This window comes from Gadus macrocephalus, chromosome 15 (genome assembly GCF_031168955.1).
Source record: "Gadus macrocephalus chromosome 15, ASM3116895v1".
Lineage (NCBI taxonomy): Eukaryota > Metazoa > Chordata > Actinopteri > Gadiformes > Gadidae > Gadus > Gadus macrocephalus.
Genome location: NC_082396.1, coordinates 5,172,711 through 5,189,478, shown reverse-complemented (window position 1 = coordinate 5,189,478; position 16,768 = coordinate 5,172,711). Strand labels below are relative to the sequence as shown.

At 53.3% G+C, this 16,768-nt stretch overlaps 1 protein-coding gene across 5 annotated transcripts in view; it reads left to right on the top strand.

The window, feature by feature from the left end:
- The window catches only part of lyst (lysosomal trafficking regulator), a 67,693-nt gene that overhangs the window by 43,962 nt on the left and 6,963 nt on the right, over positions 1 to 16,768 (top strand). For 4 of the 5 annotated variants that reach the window (XM_060073558.1, XM_060073557.1, XM_060073560.1 and 1 more), the window contains 20 exons: positions 354 to 521; positions 1,151 to 1,351; positions 1,833 to 2,050; positions 2,588 to 2,797; positions 3,635 to 3,811; positions 4,122 to 4,198; positions 4,805 to 4,993; positions 5,890 to 6,035; positions 6,597 to 6,693; positions 6,997 to 7,058; positions 7,524 to 7,579; positions 7,835 to 7,987; positions 8,493 to 8,737; positions 10,470 to 10,536; positions 10,795 to 10,951; positions 12,644 to 12,784; positions 13,355 to 13,572; positions 14,448 to 14,681; positions 15,432 to 15,621; positions 16,249 to 16,385. In XM_060073558.1, the coding sequence (XP_059929541.1) occupies positions 354 to 521; positions 1,151 to 1,351; positions 1,833 to 2,050; positions 2,588 to 2,797; positions 3,635 to 3,811; positions 4,122 to 4,198; positions 4,805 to 4,993; positions 5,890 to 6,035; positions 6,597 to 6,693; positions 6,997 to 7,058; positions 7,524 to 7,579; positions 7,835 to 7,987; positions 8,493 to 8,737; positions 10,470 to 10,536; positions 10,795 to 10,951; positions 12,644 to 12,784; positions 13,355 to 13,572; positions 14,448 to 14,681; positions 15,432 to 15,621; positions 16,249 to 16,385 (3,143 nt within the window). The remainder of the gene's footprint in view (positions 1 to 353; positions 522 to 1,150; positions 1,352 to 1,832; positions 2,051 to 2,587; positions 2,798 to 3,634; positions 3,812 to 4,121; positions 4,199 to 4,804; positions 4,994 to 5,889; positions 6,036 to 6,596; positions 6,694 to 6,996; positions 7,059 to 7,523; positions 7,580 to 7,834; positions 7,988 to 8,492; positions 8,738 to 10,469; positions 10,537 to 10,794; positions 10,952 to 12,643; positions 12,785 to 13,354; positions 13,573 to 14,447; positions 14,682 to 15,431; positions 15,622 to 16,248; positions 16,386 to 16,768) is intronic. The other variant, XM_060073559.1, reaches the window with a different exon arrangement.

Genomic DNA, 16,768 nt, shown 5'->3' with positions numbered 1-16,768 from the left:
ATACCAGTGGGCGGTTCTTTGTTGTGGTATTACCTCATATTCCCACGATGCATTGCTCAGCACACCTGTGACCACTTCCTTGTTGTGTTATAGCCTCGCATTCCCTCGATGCATTGCTCAGTACGTTATACCTGTGACCTGTTGTTCATTGTAATTGTCTCGTTTTCCCATGATGCATTGCTCTGTACACCTGTGACTTCTTCCTTGTTGTGTTACTGCCTCGCATTCCCATGATGCATTGCTCTGTACATTATACCTGCGACCTGTTCTTCATTGTAATTGTGTCGTTTTCCCATGATGCCTTGCTCACCCGTCTGCGTCTCCATGCCCCTCCCCCCGTCCCCGGCCCGAAGGTTCGATGGCCATGAGAGACTCCATAATCCCCCGCCCCCCCCGGCAGCACTACTGCTCCTACGGCCAGATCCCCCTGTCCCCCCCCTTCAGCTTCCTGGCCCAGGAGTCACCCCTTTCCTCCTCCCCCACCACCACCTCGTCCTTCATTTTCCATCCTCCTGACTCAGGTAGCCCGGGGCAACGGTGCCGCCTCCGTACCGCCTACGTAACCCCCCCCCCCATCCTCCGGTGATGAGAACATATCCCCTCCGACCGGGGGGACATGTTTGTTGTTGTTGTTGTTTTGCCGTGGAACTCACCTTCACCCTGGTCCTTGACCGAGGAGTAACCTTGCCCGGTACATTGCATTCAGTGCGTTACTGGAGCACCCTGTGTGTGTGTGTGTGTGTGTGTGTGTGTGTCGTGTGTGCGTGTGTGCGTGTGCGTATTTACTCTGAGAGCTCACCAAACTAATGGGAACCAGATTCTTGCACGGATGCCATTTCGGCGAGCCAGGCTTTCTTTCTCCTCTTCCCAGCCTGCTGACTAATGGATGAGTTATTGATGAGATATTCGGTTGCGTGACCGCTCTGTGAACCTGTGAGAGAGCGAGGAAAAACTAAACCGCCTTGCATGCCGTGTGGCGTGCTGAATTACGCGTGATTCAAACAAAAACGCCCGAGATCATGCGTGATTCAAACGAACACGCCCGAGATCACGTGTGACATAAACGAACATGCTCGAGATCCTGCGTGTTTCAAATGTATGTCCACCCCATAACACTCACCACCTCTCCCTCCCTCCCTCCCCCCCCTAGGCGGCCCAGGCCGGCGCCGCTTCTCCATGGTGCAGCCGGACCTGCTGCTGATCCGGATGCGCTCGGTGGCGAGCGACGAGCTCAGCCAGATGATGCACCGGCGCATGAGCCAGGAGAACCCGATCCGCGCCAGCGAGACGGAGTTCGTCCAGCGGCTCCAGAGGCTAGTGGTGCTGGCCGTCAACCGGCTCATCTACCACGGTAACCACGGCGACCCCGACAAAGTTACATACATCCACATTTTACATTGAAGGCATTTAGCAGACGCTTTTATCCAAAGCGACTTACAATGAGTAAATTCTTCAGAAGAAAGAAAAACTATTTATCGCAGCCGGTACAGTAAGGACGTGCATACAACCAATTGCCAAGCAGTAACAATTGCTGGGTTAACCCATGCCCCATATACCGCAAAACACAATGTAATTTCTATTTTTAAGTGCAATGGCGCACAAACATAAAATTTGTGTTTACATTAAGTGCCAGGGCGTACGACGTACAATAAGTCCGTAAGAGGAGTGTGGAGGCGGGTGGGGGGGGTTAAGCTATGCAGCAGAGTGTCGGTAAACTCTGAACAAGTGGGTCTTGAATGTCGTAGAAACCGCCGGGATCGGGTTTTCTTTCGGTTTTGTTGGTCTAATTCGGTTTCCCGCTCCCCCCCTCCTCTCCCCTCGTCCCGGTCCAGACATGAGCCAGGACTTCTACCAGCTGCTGAACTTCCCCGAGACCCCGGACCACCTGCTGTCCACGCCCGACCCGGCCGACCCCGGGCACGACGAAGGCTGCTCCTCGTCTTCCTCTGTGCCGGCCTCCCCCGTCCCCTTCCCCCTTCCGCCCGCCAGCAAGAAGAGCTTCCAGAGAGACATCCTGCGGCTGATGATGGAGGGGATCAAACTCAGCCTGGTAGGGCCCCCCACTTGTGTTCAGCTCTCCAAGGTCCTGGGTCGGAATCCCGACCGTCCCCCGGAATTGTTTGGGAGTAGATGCAGAGATCCGCTGTCTGTTCCTTTTGTAAATGGAAGACACCTGTAATCTGACAGTCTTCTATTGTACACACACGCTGTTTTTCGAATCATTTTGAAACTAGTTCTACAAAATAATATTTGCCATCTGTTCGTTATGTTGGTTATGATCGGGATGACTCCCTCATAGCACAAATGTTTTTCTTACCTCCTTGTGTGTGTGTGTGCGTGTGCGTGTGCGTGTGTGTATGTTTGGGCGTCTACTTTGTGTGCGTGTCTGGATGATTGAGTGCATTGGGTGTACACTCGTGTTTTTATGTTTGTGGGCGTGTCTGCATCCTTGTGTGTGTGTGTATGTGTGTGTGTGTGTGTGTGTGTGTGTGTGTGTGTCTCTCTGCATCTATGTGTGTGCCCGCGTGCCTGTGCACTAACGCATATGTTCTGACCCGGCGCTCTCCCCCCCCCCCCCCCCCCCCAGGGCAGTACGGGCCGCGGCGGGGCCCCCCACCAGCAGTGGCGCCGCATCCTGTGGTCCAGCCGGGACACGTTCCGGGTCCAGATCGGCCGCCTGCTGGTGCACACCCTCAGCCCCGCCCAGCCCCTCGCCGACCGCAAGGAGGCGCTGGACTTTGTGTTCGACCCACGGCACGGGGACATCCTGAGGGAGAGCCTCAGCCCGGGCCTGGAGGTGAGCGGGCCGGAGCCCTGGGGTTTCCCCCTCTAAAGCCCAGGGGCTGGAGGGCGGCTTTGGGCGGGAACTCAAATGGGGAGGTTTAGATGGAAAATATAACGTTCAGATTGTAGATTGAAGTTGTTTTATGTAACACGCACGCACGCACGCACACACACACAGAGCGAGAGTAGACACGATAGAGAGAGTAGACACGACACACACACACACACTCAGAGTAGACACGACGCAGAGTGGACACGACACACACACACACACACAGAGTTGACATGACACACACTCACACACACAGAGTAGACACGACGCAGAGTAGACACGACACAGAGTATACACGACCCACGTACGTATCAGGCCAGTGTCTAAAATGGGAAATGATTTGCCCACTCTGAGGGGGAATGGGTGGAAATGACAGGACCGCTCTCAGCATTGGGATGACCCATGAGGCGTCTTTATGCTGAGTCTGTGAAATGGTGACGCACAGATGGACAGGCTGGGTGCGGACGCTGGGTCTCATGGGTGTACCACACTGCTCTTTTCTCTACTTAATATGACCGGCCACAATGCAACTTGACATAAATCCCTTTTTTTTGCCTACCACTCCCTAATTACTCTCCATCTATTTATTTCTGTTTCTCCCTACCTATCTCTCTCTCTTTGTCTCGCTCTATCTGTCTTTCTGTCTTTCTGGCTCTCTCGCTTTCTTACTCTCTCACCCACTTACTCACTCAATCACTCTTTCCCTCTCACACTTTCTCTTCTTATATCTCCCCATCTCTTTTTCTTCTCCCCCCTCCCCCTCCTCCCTCCCGCCTCCCTCCCCCCCCCCCTCTGCAGCACGGGCCCAAGCTGGCTCTCTCGCTCCACGAGCTGCTCCACGACCACAAGGAAGGCCTGAGCCGCGAGGAGCAGAACGCGGCCGCCGCGTTCATGACCTCCCTGAAGCTGTGCGGCCACCGCTGCATCCCGCCCAGCGCGCCCCACAAACCAGACATCCTCAAGGCCATCAAGGAGGTACCAGGGGGGACGAGGGTCGCTGGAGGGTAGAAGGGGGTACATAGATAGATGTATAATACCAGAAGGGACAGGGACGCTGACCGGGGTGAATGAGAGAGAGAGAGAGAGAGAGAGAGAGAGAGAGAGATATATGGACAAAGTTGTTCTCTGAAAGTGACTTGAGAAGCCAAGCTGACTTAGCTTTAACATTGATTCTTATTTTTGCATGACTCATTTTTATCCTCATATAGATGGGTTGTTTTGCGTTCATTTGTTGTGTATTTTTCTGCGCACCACAAAGCACTAAATCTCTGTTTGGCTCGTCTAGGAGAAGTTGAAATACGAGGCGGACGAGAAAACCAGCAGACTGGCGTGGGAGAAGAAAATGACCAACACTCAGAAAAGGTGAGGAAGGGCTTTATTACATCATCTCCTGATTATCTCCTCCCCCATTTTAAGACCCGCACCCCACTCAGCAAAGCGCAGCTCCTTCCTCCATCCTTAACGTACCATAATAATGATTATACTAACACTTTATTATATATATAGATTATACAAAGACGCTTTACAGAATAAAATCATTTAATAAGAACGTTTATACGTAAAAAGATTAAATAGGAGGAAGGCGAGCGAGGGGAAGCCTGGGTAGCCTATACTGTTTTGGCGGGAGCCAATCACCAAGCTGGCTTTTCCCCCTGGCGCGCTATTGGCTGGTTTAACCCAATGACGACAGGGAAGCGACGGCAAGCAGCCAATCGCGTACAGAGTCAGTTGAACTAGGCCCGTTGATCACGCCTCTTGTGCTGAAGAAAAATGACAGCAGCTTCCCCAGACCAACGTGCAATCTACGATTGGCTTGGTCTGGTAGTAGCCGGGGCCAGGGAGGTTATGAGGTGAAAGCAACCTGTTAAATGAAGGGCGTGTGGATGAGGTCGGGGAGGGTGTTCCAGAGGGAGGGTGGCACCTACTGACCCGGTCCCATCACCCCACGTCCCCTTCTCCCCTGCTCAGTCTCATCCAGAGGCTGGACGGCAAGTCCCGCGACATCTCCAAGATCGCGGCGGACATCACCCAGAGCGTGTCGCTGCGGCAGGGCATGGAGAGGAAGAAGGTGATCCTGCACATCCGCAGCCTCTACAAGACCAACCTCAGCGCCAGCCGGCGGTGGCAGGAGCTGGTGCAGCAGCACACGCACGACCGGTGAGCTCCTGGGTCTGTAGACGCACTGTCTGTAGACACTGTGTCACTGACACAGTGTACTGGTGGGTCAGGCCTGCTGTAACATGCTCCTGGGTCTGTAGACACACTGTCTGTAGACACTGTGTACTGGTGGGTGAGGCCTGCTGTAACAGCTCCTGGGTCTGTAGAAACACTGTCTGTAGACACTGTGTCACTGACACAGTGTACTGGTGGGTCAGGCCTGCTGTAACATGCTCCTGGGTCTGTAGACACACCGTCTGTAGACACTGTGTACTGGTGGGTGAGGCCTGCTGTAACAGCTCCTGGGTCTGTAGACACACCGTCTGTAGACACTGTGTACTGGTGGGTCAGGCCTGCTGTAACATGCTCCTGGGTCTGTAGACACACCGTCTGTAGACACTGTGTACTGGTGGGTGAGGCCTGCTGTAACATGCTCCTGGGTCTGTAGACACACTGTCTGTAGACACTGTGTACTGGTGGGTGAGGCCTGCTGTAACAGCTCCTGGGTATGTAGACACTACTGGGTACTGCTGGGTCGGGTAAGGTCTGCTCTTACCGCTCCTCCATCTGTAGACACTACTGGGTACTGGCGGGTCGTGTCAGGTCTGCTCTAATACGTCTGACTTTGATGCTCAAAATCGAGCCTACTCTGGCTGTTTCTCAAAATTGCACAGCCCACCCTAACGAGCATTGAAATGCCTTTCTCCTTGAATTACTTTATTGTGCCTTTGCACATTGTGTAGAACTCGCGTTAAACTTAATCTTAATCTAATGTGGCGCTACATCAGGTTGCATCATTGTTAAGCGTTTTGGGAACCTCCCCGAGTGTTTTCCGTTGGATTCTCCCTCCCGTTGTCAACGCCCTCCCCCTGTGTGTGTCCGTCCGTCCGTCCCAGGGCGGTGTGGTACGACCCGGCGTCCTACCCCACCTCCTGGCAGCTGGACCCCACCGAGGGCCCCAACCGCGAGCGGCGCCGGCTGCAGCGCTGCTACCTCACCATCCCCAACAAGTACCTGCTGAAGGACCGGCGCAAGGCCGAGGGTGAGTGGCACGCCGCGGCCGCCGATGGGGGGGGGGAGGGGGGGGGGGTGTGGAGGTCTCCGTGGGGGGCCTTCACGTCTCCCTCGGCCCAAGCCGGTCTTCTTAACCTATATACAGTTACATTTACATTAAGGGCATTTAGCAGACGCTTTTATCTAAAGCGACATACAATACAAGTACATTAGTCAGAAGAAGAGATACAATATATCGCTGTCGGGTACGGTCAGGATGTTCATAGAGACAAGTGCCAAGCGCTACCAATCGCTAGGCTAACCCATTCCCCGTGCACAACAAAGAACGCTAGGATAAGACACTGCACATTGGTAAGCACTATTTTTAAGTGCAAGGACGTACAACGTACAACAAGTGCTTAAGAGGGGTGGGGGTGGGGGGGGGGGGGTAAGGTAGGGGGGGCTCTGCAGAGTCTAGGTGAACTCTAAACAATGAGTTTAGTCTTTCGCGGGAGCTGGTGAGCGACTCGGCGGCCCTGGTGTCGGCAGGGAGCCCAGGGGTTCCGGCGCTGCTGTGCCTACAGTTCTGTTGTGTTTTGTTGTTCTCTAGACGCGGCCAAGCAGCCGCTGTCTTTCCTGTTTGAGGACAACACCCACTCGTCCTTCTCGTCCACCGTGAAGGACAAGGCCACCAGCGAACCCATCAGGTACACACGGCCTCCCTGAGCAGCACCACACTGGGAGGGAAGCACTGGTGTGTGTGGGGGGGGCAGGGCAGGCTCTGGTGGTGGTGGAAGCTATCTGCGTTCCTTCTCAAGATCTCTTCCTTGCTAATTAATTTTTTCTTGCCTTCTGGGGGACTGGGGTTAGGGGGGGGTGTCCTAAATATACGCCCTGCTAAGCCCTTTGAGACTGTAACTGTGATTAAGCGCGATGCGAATAAAGTTGGATAGAGTTGAATGGAGGGAGACCTGACTGAGGTGCTTGGGCTGCGTGTGTCCGTCTCTCAGGTTCACCAGGAGGTGCATCAGCGTCGCTCCCTCCGTCGAGACGGCAGGCGAGCTGCTCCTGGGTAACACACGTACACAAGCGCACACACACATACGCATTTCCACACAAACCGATTTCCGCACACTCGCACACAAACAAACACACACGAGCAAAACCATGCAAAAAGCACACATGCAAAAACACACACACACACACACACACACACACACACACACACACACACACACACACACACACACACACACACACACACACACACACACACACACACACACACACAGAGAGAGAGAGTTCTCCTGAAATCGTAATAGCTTCACCTTCACTCGCTAGCAACAACAATAACAACAGTTTCTAGTCATTCACTCCAGACTCCAGCATTGTGTTTCCCACTCATTTCCTGTGTTTTTTCTCCCTCCCTTTGTATTACAACAACAATCACTGCCACACACGACCACCACTGATGCTCCCGCTGAGAAAAAGGCTTTGCAGTCGAGTGTCTCACTGACCTTTCCCTTTTGTATTCCAGGGAAGTCAGGGATGTACTTTGTGGAGGACAACGCCACGGATGCACACGACAGCCAGGTAACGCCAGGGGAGAGAGGGGGTGAAGGGAGGGAGTGAGGGGGTGAGGGAGAGTGCACCACCCTAGGGAGGTCGATGATGCATTGGCGGGGGGAACTGTCCCCGACTGACCTCTCTGAGTGCCGTCGGAGTGCTGATGTGTGCCTTCTGTGTGCGCCTGTGTGTGTGCGTGTGCGTGTGCATGCGTGTGCATGCGTGTGTGCCCGCATGTGTGCGTGTGCCTGTGCGCGTGTGTGTGTGTGTGTGTGTGGACAGAGCCCTCATTCTGAGCTGGAGGCCGCCTCCTTCTCCTGGACCTACGAGGAGATCAAGGAGGTGCACAAGCGCTGGTGGCAGCTCCGGGACAACGCCGTGGAGATCTTCCTCACCAACGGGCGCACCCTGCTGCTGGCCTTTGACACCACAAAGGTCAGGGGCTTCTCTCGTCTCTCACCGTGCCTGGGGAGTGTATCCACCAAAATGATCTATATCAACCGCCCACACACTGGCTCAGAGGGGGACGATGAGATTTGGTCGACTCACAATCACCACCGTTTAATCTGCGGTTTTATTGGCGGCGGCTCCATCTTGGAACCCCTTTGATGTGCGAACGCCCAACGATTTTCTGAACTTTGATTGGCCACGTCGATCGCACAATGGATTTGTCCGTGCCTTTTTGAAGTCTTTAAACAATCAATCTCAATTCTTCTCTCTCTCGCTCTCACTCACTCACTCACTCACTCACTCACTCACTCACTCTCACTCTCACTCTCACACACACACACACACACACACACACACACACACACACACACATCGCTTTACTGGTAAAAGATTGATGTTCGCAACGCTACTCTTGTGTCGATCGCGGACGTCTAAAACATAATAATACTAAATCAGGGTAAACACTCCATTGCGTTATTTAACCCTCCAGTTCCGCGACGACGTGTACCACAACATCCTGACCTCTGACCTCCCCAACCTGCTGGAGCACGGCAACATCAGCGCGCTGACCCAGCTGTGGGGCTCGGGGCAGATCTCCAACTTCGAGTACCTGACGCACCTCAACAAGCATGCCGGGCGCTCCTTCAACGACCTCATGCAGTACCCCGTGTTCCCCTTCATCCTGCGCGACTACATCAGCGAGACCCTGGACCTGCAGGAGCCCGGCATCTACAGGTCAGTGATGGGGGGGGGGGTTTGAATGATCGTACACAACAAACTCTGTAGGTGGCGTAGAAGTAAAAGCTGGGTCACGTTTTGAGCTACACACTTTTCCCATCTAGTCACGACTGGGTTTTTGGATTGTCGTTGCCGTTGAAGTAGTACACGATTGTTAATGCTACTTTAACCGCGGGGTCACAGAGAAGGTAGGACGGGTGGGGGTGAGTGTCTGTTAGCAGCAGGTTGTGGATGCCAGGTGTTCCACTCCCAGCCACAGGGCATTCCTTGGGCAAGAAGACTCACCGACCCGCTGGTTAATTGAATGCGTCTCACTTTGACTTTGGATGAAAGTTGTCATTAATAAATGAATAATTCTCTTTTTAATGCATCTCTAAATGAGTGCACGTTACTGGTGATTCTATCAAAGGTAGGGTAGGCAAGAGTAAGCTAGATTTTGAAATCATCTAACTGAAATAATACAAAACACGTGGCTGGCTGGCTAGCTATAGCAATGGGTCTGCCACGCCTTGTGGAAGATTACGGTCATGCGCAATTAGTGCGTGCAAGACGACAGGACGACAATTCCAATAAATTCATTCAGAGCATTTCATAATGTTGCTGTCAGGAAATAAAGAGAATTATAAAAAATGGTCCAAAAAACGCTTCCTAAATAAATTGCCGACCTTTACTTAAATTATATTGTTCTCCTCTAAATCCCCAAACTATTCTCTTTAACATGGAACAAATGTGGATTTAGTTGCTGTTCGGCTGCCGCCGAGTAAATCAAGCGTCCTTTAGTGGGAGCGATGGTTTCAGGGGCGTCTTGGTTGCAGCGTTCCCAGATGGTCTCTCCGTGACACCAGAGGAAGTGCGCTGCGGCTTCATGAAGAAACAGATGCTTCGCCATAATGTTGTTATGAGCAGTGATGCCTGCGCATCAACAGCTCCATCACGGCACTTTGTTTCCCCGTTTAGCAAACAGAACCTCCGCATTAAGTCGGATGCTTTTTAATTCGGTGGGTGTCACTTCATTTGACTTTCCCAGACTGTGATGATGAATTGCGTCGACCGCGGCTCCTTGGCTGCAAGACGAGAGCGAGCGTGAATGTGAATGTTTACAGCCGGCTTGGTTCTCATTGATAAGTTAAACACGATCCAGAAGATTAATGGTAGGACCTCACCATCATCTCTCTGAGCCATCCGTCTCCCAGCAGGGGTGGGACTAAATATTGATACGGCGATATATCATCGCACTTCTTCGTTCGATATGAGAATCGATACACTGCCGCCAAATATATACATATTATTTTCTTATTTATTTTTTAAGACGAGTAACAGGAAAACCTAGTTTGGACCATTAATAAATAGGGTAATTATGTATTCATCGTTAGACATATATCGTGATGTATTGTTATAAGATTGTCTAACAATATATTGATTAATGCAAAATCGCTCTATCGCGATATCATCGGTATCGTGGGCCATGTATTGCATATCGTATCGTATAGTGAGGTACCCTGTGATCCCCACCCCTACCACACAACGGACTCACGCCTTCAGCAGCGTTCTGTCAGAGCCTGTAACGCTCTTCGTCAATCTAGACGTCTAGTCGGGCCGAGGCAGAGTCGAGGGTCGCCACTGATCCACATGTGGATTTGTGCACCTGAGGGGAAATGGTTAGATTTTGTTTGAAGTCCAGTTTTGCACACTAGTATCATGACTCTTTCTCTTACTGTTGATCATACAGAAACCTCAACAAACCCATCGCCGTGCAGTCCAAGGAGAAAGAGGACCGATACGTTGACAACTACAAGGTGATTCACCACTGTGTGTGTGTGTGTGTGTGTGTGTGTGTGTGTGTGTGTGTGTGTGTGTGTGTGTGTGTGTGTGTGTGTGTGTGTGTGTGTGTGTGTACACGTCTGCGTTGGTGTGTGTGTGCACACTCGTGTTTGAATGTGTGTGTGTCTGCATCCTTGCCTGTGTGTGTGTGTGTGTGTTCACACTCTTTTGTGTGTGTGTGTGTGTTCATACTCTTGTGTGTGTGTGTGTGTGCGTGTGTGTGTCTGCCTCAGTACCTGGAGGAGGAGTACAAGAAGGGGATCCGTGAGGACGACCCCATGCCCCCGGTCCAGCCCTACCACTACGGCTCCCACTACTCCAACAGCGGCACCGTGCTCCACTTCATGGTGCGCATGCCCCCCTTCACCAAGATGTTCCTGGCCTACCAGGGTGAGTCCACCACCATCCCCCCCCCCACCACCACCACGTCCACCGTCAGCCCCTACCACCAACTCTCCACCACCCCCAGCACTACCCTCCACCGCCTCCAACCCCACCACCACCAACACCACCTCCCACCACCACCATAAGCCTCCACTACCACCAAACCCCAATATCCACCTGCCCCACTATCACTGCCATCACCACCACCCCCTACCACCGCCACCACCACCGCCACCACCACCACCACCACCACACCCTACCACCGCCACCACCACCCCCTACCACCACCACCCCCTACCACCGCCACCACCGCCACCACCACCCCCTACCACCACCACCCCCTACCACCGCCACCACCACCGCCACCACCACCGCCACCACCACCGCCACCACCACCCCCTACCACCGCCACCACCACCGCCACCACCACCACCACCACCACCACCCCCTACCACTGCCACCACCACCCCCTACCACCACCACCCCCTACCACCACCACCACCACCACCACCCCCTACCACCACCACCACCTCCCACCACCACCATAAGCCTCCACTACCACCAAACCCCAATGTCCACCAGCACCACTATCACTGCCACCACCACCACCCCCTACCACCGCCACCACCACCGCCACCACCAACCACACCACCACCGCCACCACCACCGCCACCACCAACCACACCACCACCGCCACCAACCACACCCTACCACCGCCACCACCACCCCCTACCACCACCACCCCCTACCACCGCCACCACCACCGCCACCAACCACACCCTACCACCACCACCCCCTACCACCGCCACCACCACCGCCACCACCACCGCCACCACCACCCCCTACCACCACCACCGCCACCACCACCACCGCCACCACCACCACCCCCTACCACCGCCACCACCACCGCCACCACCACCGCCACCACCACCACCGCCACCACCACCACCCCCTACCACCGCCACCACCACCGCCACCACCACCGCCACCACCACCCCCTACCACCACCACCGCCACCACCACCACCACCACCACCACCGCCACCACCACCACCCCCTACCACCGCCACCACCACCGCCACCACCACCGCCACCACCCCCCCCTACCACCACCACCAACCCCCCCCCCCCCCCCACCAGCAAACAATCACCACCATTAATAAGCAGTTTCTTCGACAAGACTGGAAAAAACGGTCCATGCCCGTCGTCATGCCGACGGCTCCGTCTTGGAACCCCTTTGATGTGCGAAAGGTTTTAGAAAGGTCTCATTTAGTTACGTTTAGTTTCACGGAGTAGCTGACCTTTTTGATTAGCCACGTCTATCTACAATGGATTTGTCTTCGCCCTTTTTGAAGTCTTTAAACAATTTCCCTCCCTCCCTCCCTCCCTCCCTCCCCTCCCTCCCTCCCTCCCTCCCTCCCTCCCTCCCTCCCTCCCCACACCACACCCCTTCCTCTCTGACTGGCTGCTCACATCCTCCCGCCTGTTCCCTCTCCACCCCGTCCATTCTCCTCCTCCCCTTCATCTCTGCCCCCTCTGATCCTCTGAAGGGCTGCGTCTCTTTATGTGCTCCTGAAACCACGGCAGCCCCCACGGCTCCCTGGGCGATAAAAGGAGGGCTTTGTGGGAGGCATTTAAAAGAGCGTTGAGGGGGCTTGTTTGTAATGAAGTGTGTCTTTGGCCCCTCCTCCTCCCCCAGACCAGAGCTTTGATATCCCCGACCGCACCTTCCACTCCATGAACACCACCTGGCGCCTGTCCTCCTTCGAGTCCATGACCGACGTCAAGGAGCTCATCCCCGAGTTCTTCTACCTGCCCGAGTTCCTGGTCAACCGAGAAGGTAGGGGGCCGAGGGAGGCGGGGTCAAGGACAATGTAGGGGCGGGGTCACAGAAGGTGGGGGGGAGGGGGGGGGGTCACAGAGAAGGCAGGAGACAGGGGGGCGGGGTCAAGGAGAAGGTAGGGGGCGGGGTCACAGAAGGGAGGAGACAGGGGGGCGGGGTCAAGGAGAAGGTAGGGGGCGGGGTCACAGAAGGTAGGAGACATGGGGGGGGTTGGGGTCACAGAGAAGGTAGGACAGGTGGGGGGCGGGGCCACTGAGGGGGTGACTGAGAAAGAGGGAAGGTAGCGTTTACCCATGTAAGGTCACAACCGCCGGTGAGGAGGGCAAGGCGAGTTTGTCAGTTCGGCCAGTTTAGATGATTCTAAAGGAGAGTCCATATATGGTCATGTATTCAAATGTGTAATTACGGCGAAGCCCGTACACCAATCAGTGCACTGTAACATTCAGGGCATTTAGCAGACGCTTTTATCCAAAGCGACTCACAATAAGTACATTTGTCTCTGAGACAAACCACCACCCTGACCCTTGACCCCCTCTCCTCTCCCCCCTCTCCCCCCCCTCCTCCCAGGGTTCGACTTCGGCGTGCGTCAGAACAGCGAGCGCGTGAACCACGTGAACCTGCCGCCCTGGGCGCGCAGCGACCCGCGGCTCTTCGTGCTGATCCACCGCCAGGCGCTGGAGTCGGACCAGGTGTCCCACACGCTGTGCCAGTGGATCAACCTGGTGTTCGGCCTCAAGCAGAAGGGCCGCGCCGCCGTGCACGCCATCAACGTCTTCCACCCCGCCGTACGTGGGGGAGGGTGGCCTGGTGACGGGGCGGGGGGTAGGGGGGTGGGGGGGGAGAACAGGCCGGGTAATAATAATAAAAATAAGAAATCAGTCTGGTATGGCGCATTTCTAGGACCCAATGCGCTTCAGAATAAAAAAATGTAAAAAAGTAAAAGGGCTCCAAAAAAATAAAAATATATAAATAGAGTAGGTGGTATAGTGATGGTGGACGGGACGTCGGGGTATTCTGGACACTTTGAAACAATGGCTGCCTTGGATCAAAGTGTAGTGAAGTACAAAGTGGAATAGAACGATACACAATAATTCAGTCTGATCTTTAAATAGCTATATTATTACCTTGTAATAAACGCATCGCTCTTTAGTATATTTGTACTTTATGTTTAATTCTATTTCGTTTTTGTCTTGCGTTTTACTCCTTCTAGAATGTCCTGCCCTAAATGGTTAGTTAGCGGTGACTAGTCATAAGAATGTCACCTGCCAGTCTAAGTCTGTGTTGTTCTGTGAGTCTCAACAAAATAGATGAATAAACCTAATAACCCAGGCATCTACCTGCTTGATAATCCCTAATCACGATTAAATTATCCTAGTAATCCATTCAGGGTAAAAACAACAACAACTGAACCGAATAGTTGTATTGGATGGTGACCCACTCGCTTGTATGCATATGACAGATAATAAGGGGTATAATAGGATGATAAGATGATATATAATGGGATGAGGTATGATATGATGTATAATAGGACGATAATATGACATTTAATATTATGTATAACATAATGAGCTATAATAGGAAGCATAAAAATATCATGTATAATAGAATCATAGTATGATGTACAACATGAGGATGTTGTGGACCCCCCCCGCTCCCCCAGACCTACTTCGGGATGGACGTGTCTGCGGTGGAGGACCCGGTGCAGCGGCGGGCCCTGGAGACCATGATCAAGACGTACGGCCAGACCCCCCGGCAGCTGTTCAGTGGGACCCACGTGGGCCGGGCGGGGGGGCCCCGGCTCCTGATGGACGGCGAGCTGCCCAACGCCGTGGGGCTGTTGGTGCAGCTCGCCTTCAGGGAGAACCGCGAGCAGGCCAAGGAGATCGTCTACCCGGTACGGGGGGGGGGGGGGTGGGGTGGGTGGGTGGGTGGGTGGGTGGGTGTGTGTGTGTGTGTGTGTGTGTGTGTGTGTGTGTGTGTGTGTGTGTGTGTGTGTGTGTGTGTGTGTGTGTGTGTGTGTGTGTGTGTGTGTGTGTGTGTGTGTGTGTGTGTGTGTGTGTGTGTGTGTGTGTGTGTGTGTGTGAACCTCTCTCTGTGTGTGTGTGTGTGTGTGTGTGTGTGTGTGAACCTCTGTGTGTGTGTGTGTGTGTATGTGAACCTCTGTGTGTGTGTGTGTGTGTGGGTGTGTGTGTGAACCTCTGTGTGTGTGTGTGTGTGTGAACCTCTCTCTGTGTGTGTGAGTGTGTGCGTGTGTGTGCCTCTCTGTGTGTTTTTAGAGCTGGCCTATGCATTGAGTACCTCTTTTTTTCATAACACCTTTTTTGGTATTTCGCTCTAAATATTAAATATCTTATGTTTAAAGAAACGTGTACAGATAAAAGACCAGTCCTGGTGACACCTGCCTTGATTGGTTGAACGTCAACGAAGGCAATTGACATTTTATTCTGGAAAAAAAACGGATCCAATAGTCTATATTAATACATTGATGTTCTACTCTACATTTGACATGCTTTTACTTTGAAAGAACCATATCTCAAGACCCAATCACCAGGCTGGGTCCTCCCCTGAGGACAGTAGTCCACACACACAGTATGCACCCCTCTCACTGGTCCTGCCCCCCCCCCCCCCTCCTCCTCCTCCTCAGAGCCCCCTCCCCTGGATCAAGGGGCTGAAGTGGGGGGAGTACGTGGGGTCCCCCAGCGCCCCGGACCCGGTGGTGTGCTTCTGCCAGCCCCACGGCGAGAGGTTCGGCTCCCTGCTGGCGCTCCCCACGCGGGCCATCTGCGGCCTGTCGCGCAAGTTCTGCCTCATGATGATCTACAGCAAGGAGCAAGGTAGGCTTCACCTCACCCTGGGGGCGGGGCCATCGGCACGTTGGGCTGTGCCGGGTTCAAGCATGCCGCGACGAGGTTGTGCCGAGTCCCCTCTTACGCACTGATTGTATGTCGTACGTCCTGGCACTTAATGTACACACTTATTTGATGCTGTACGTCCTCGCACTTAATGTACACACTCATTGTATGTTGTACGTCCTGGCAATTAATGTACGCACAAATGATATATTGTACGTCCTCGCACTTAATGTACGCACTTATTGTATGTTGTTCATCCTCGCACTTAATGTATGCACTTATTTTATGCTGTTCATCCTCGCACTTAATGTACGCACTTATTGTATGTTGTTCGTCCTATCACTTAATGTACACACCAATTGTATGTTGCACTCAAAAATAGTACTTAGCGTCTTGTAGCATTTTCTCCTAGCTATCTTTGTTGCATACGGGGAATGGGTTAGCCTAGCGATTACTAGTGCTTGGCACTTGGTTCTATGAACTTCCTTACTGTACCGACAGCAATAAATTGTTGTTTCTCTTTCTTTTTACAAATGTACTTATTGTAAGTCGCTTTGGATTAATTCAATGTGTGCATGTGCGTGCGTGTGTGTGTGTGTGTGTGTGCAGGCGTGAGGAGCATGCACAGTACGGACATCCAGTGGTCGGCCATCCTGAGCTGGGGCTATGCTGACAACATGCTGCGACTGAAGAGCAAGCAGAGCGAGCCGCCCATCAACTTCATCCAGAGCTCCCAGCTGCACCAGGTAGGACTGGACCCACCTGACACACACACACACACACACACAGACACAGAGACACAGACACACACACAGACACACAGACACACAGACACAGACACAGACACACACACACACACACACACACACACACACACACACACACACACACACACACACACACAGAGAGACACAGGCAATCAAAACACACACACACACACACACAGAGACACATACAATCACCACACACACGTAAAATCCACACACACAGGTACAATCCACACAAACACATACAATCCACACACACACACTCACACGCATTCCATTTACACATACATACATACATACATCCTTACATCCATCCATCCATCCATCCATCCATCCATCCATCCATCCATCCATCCATCCAT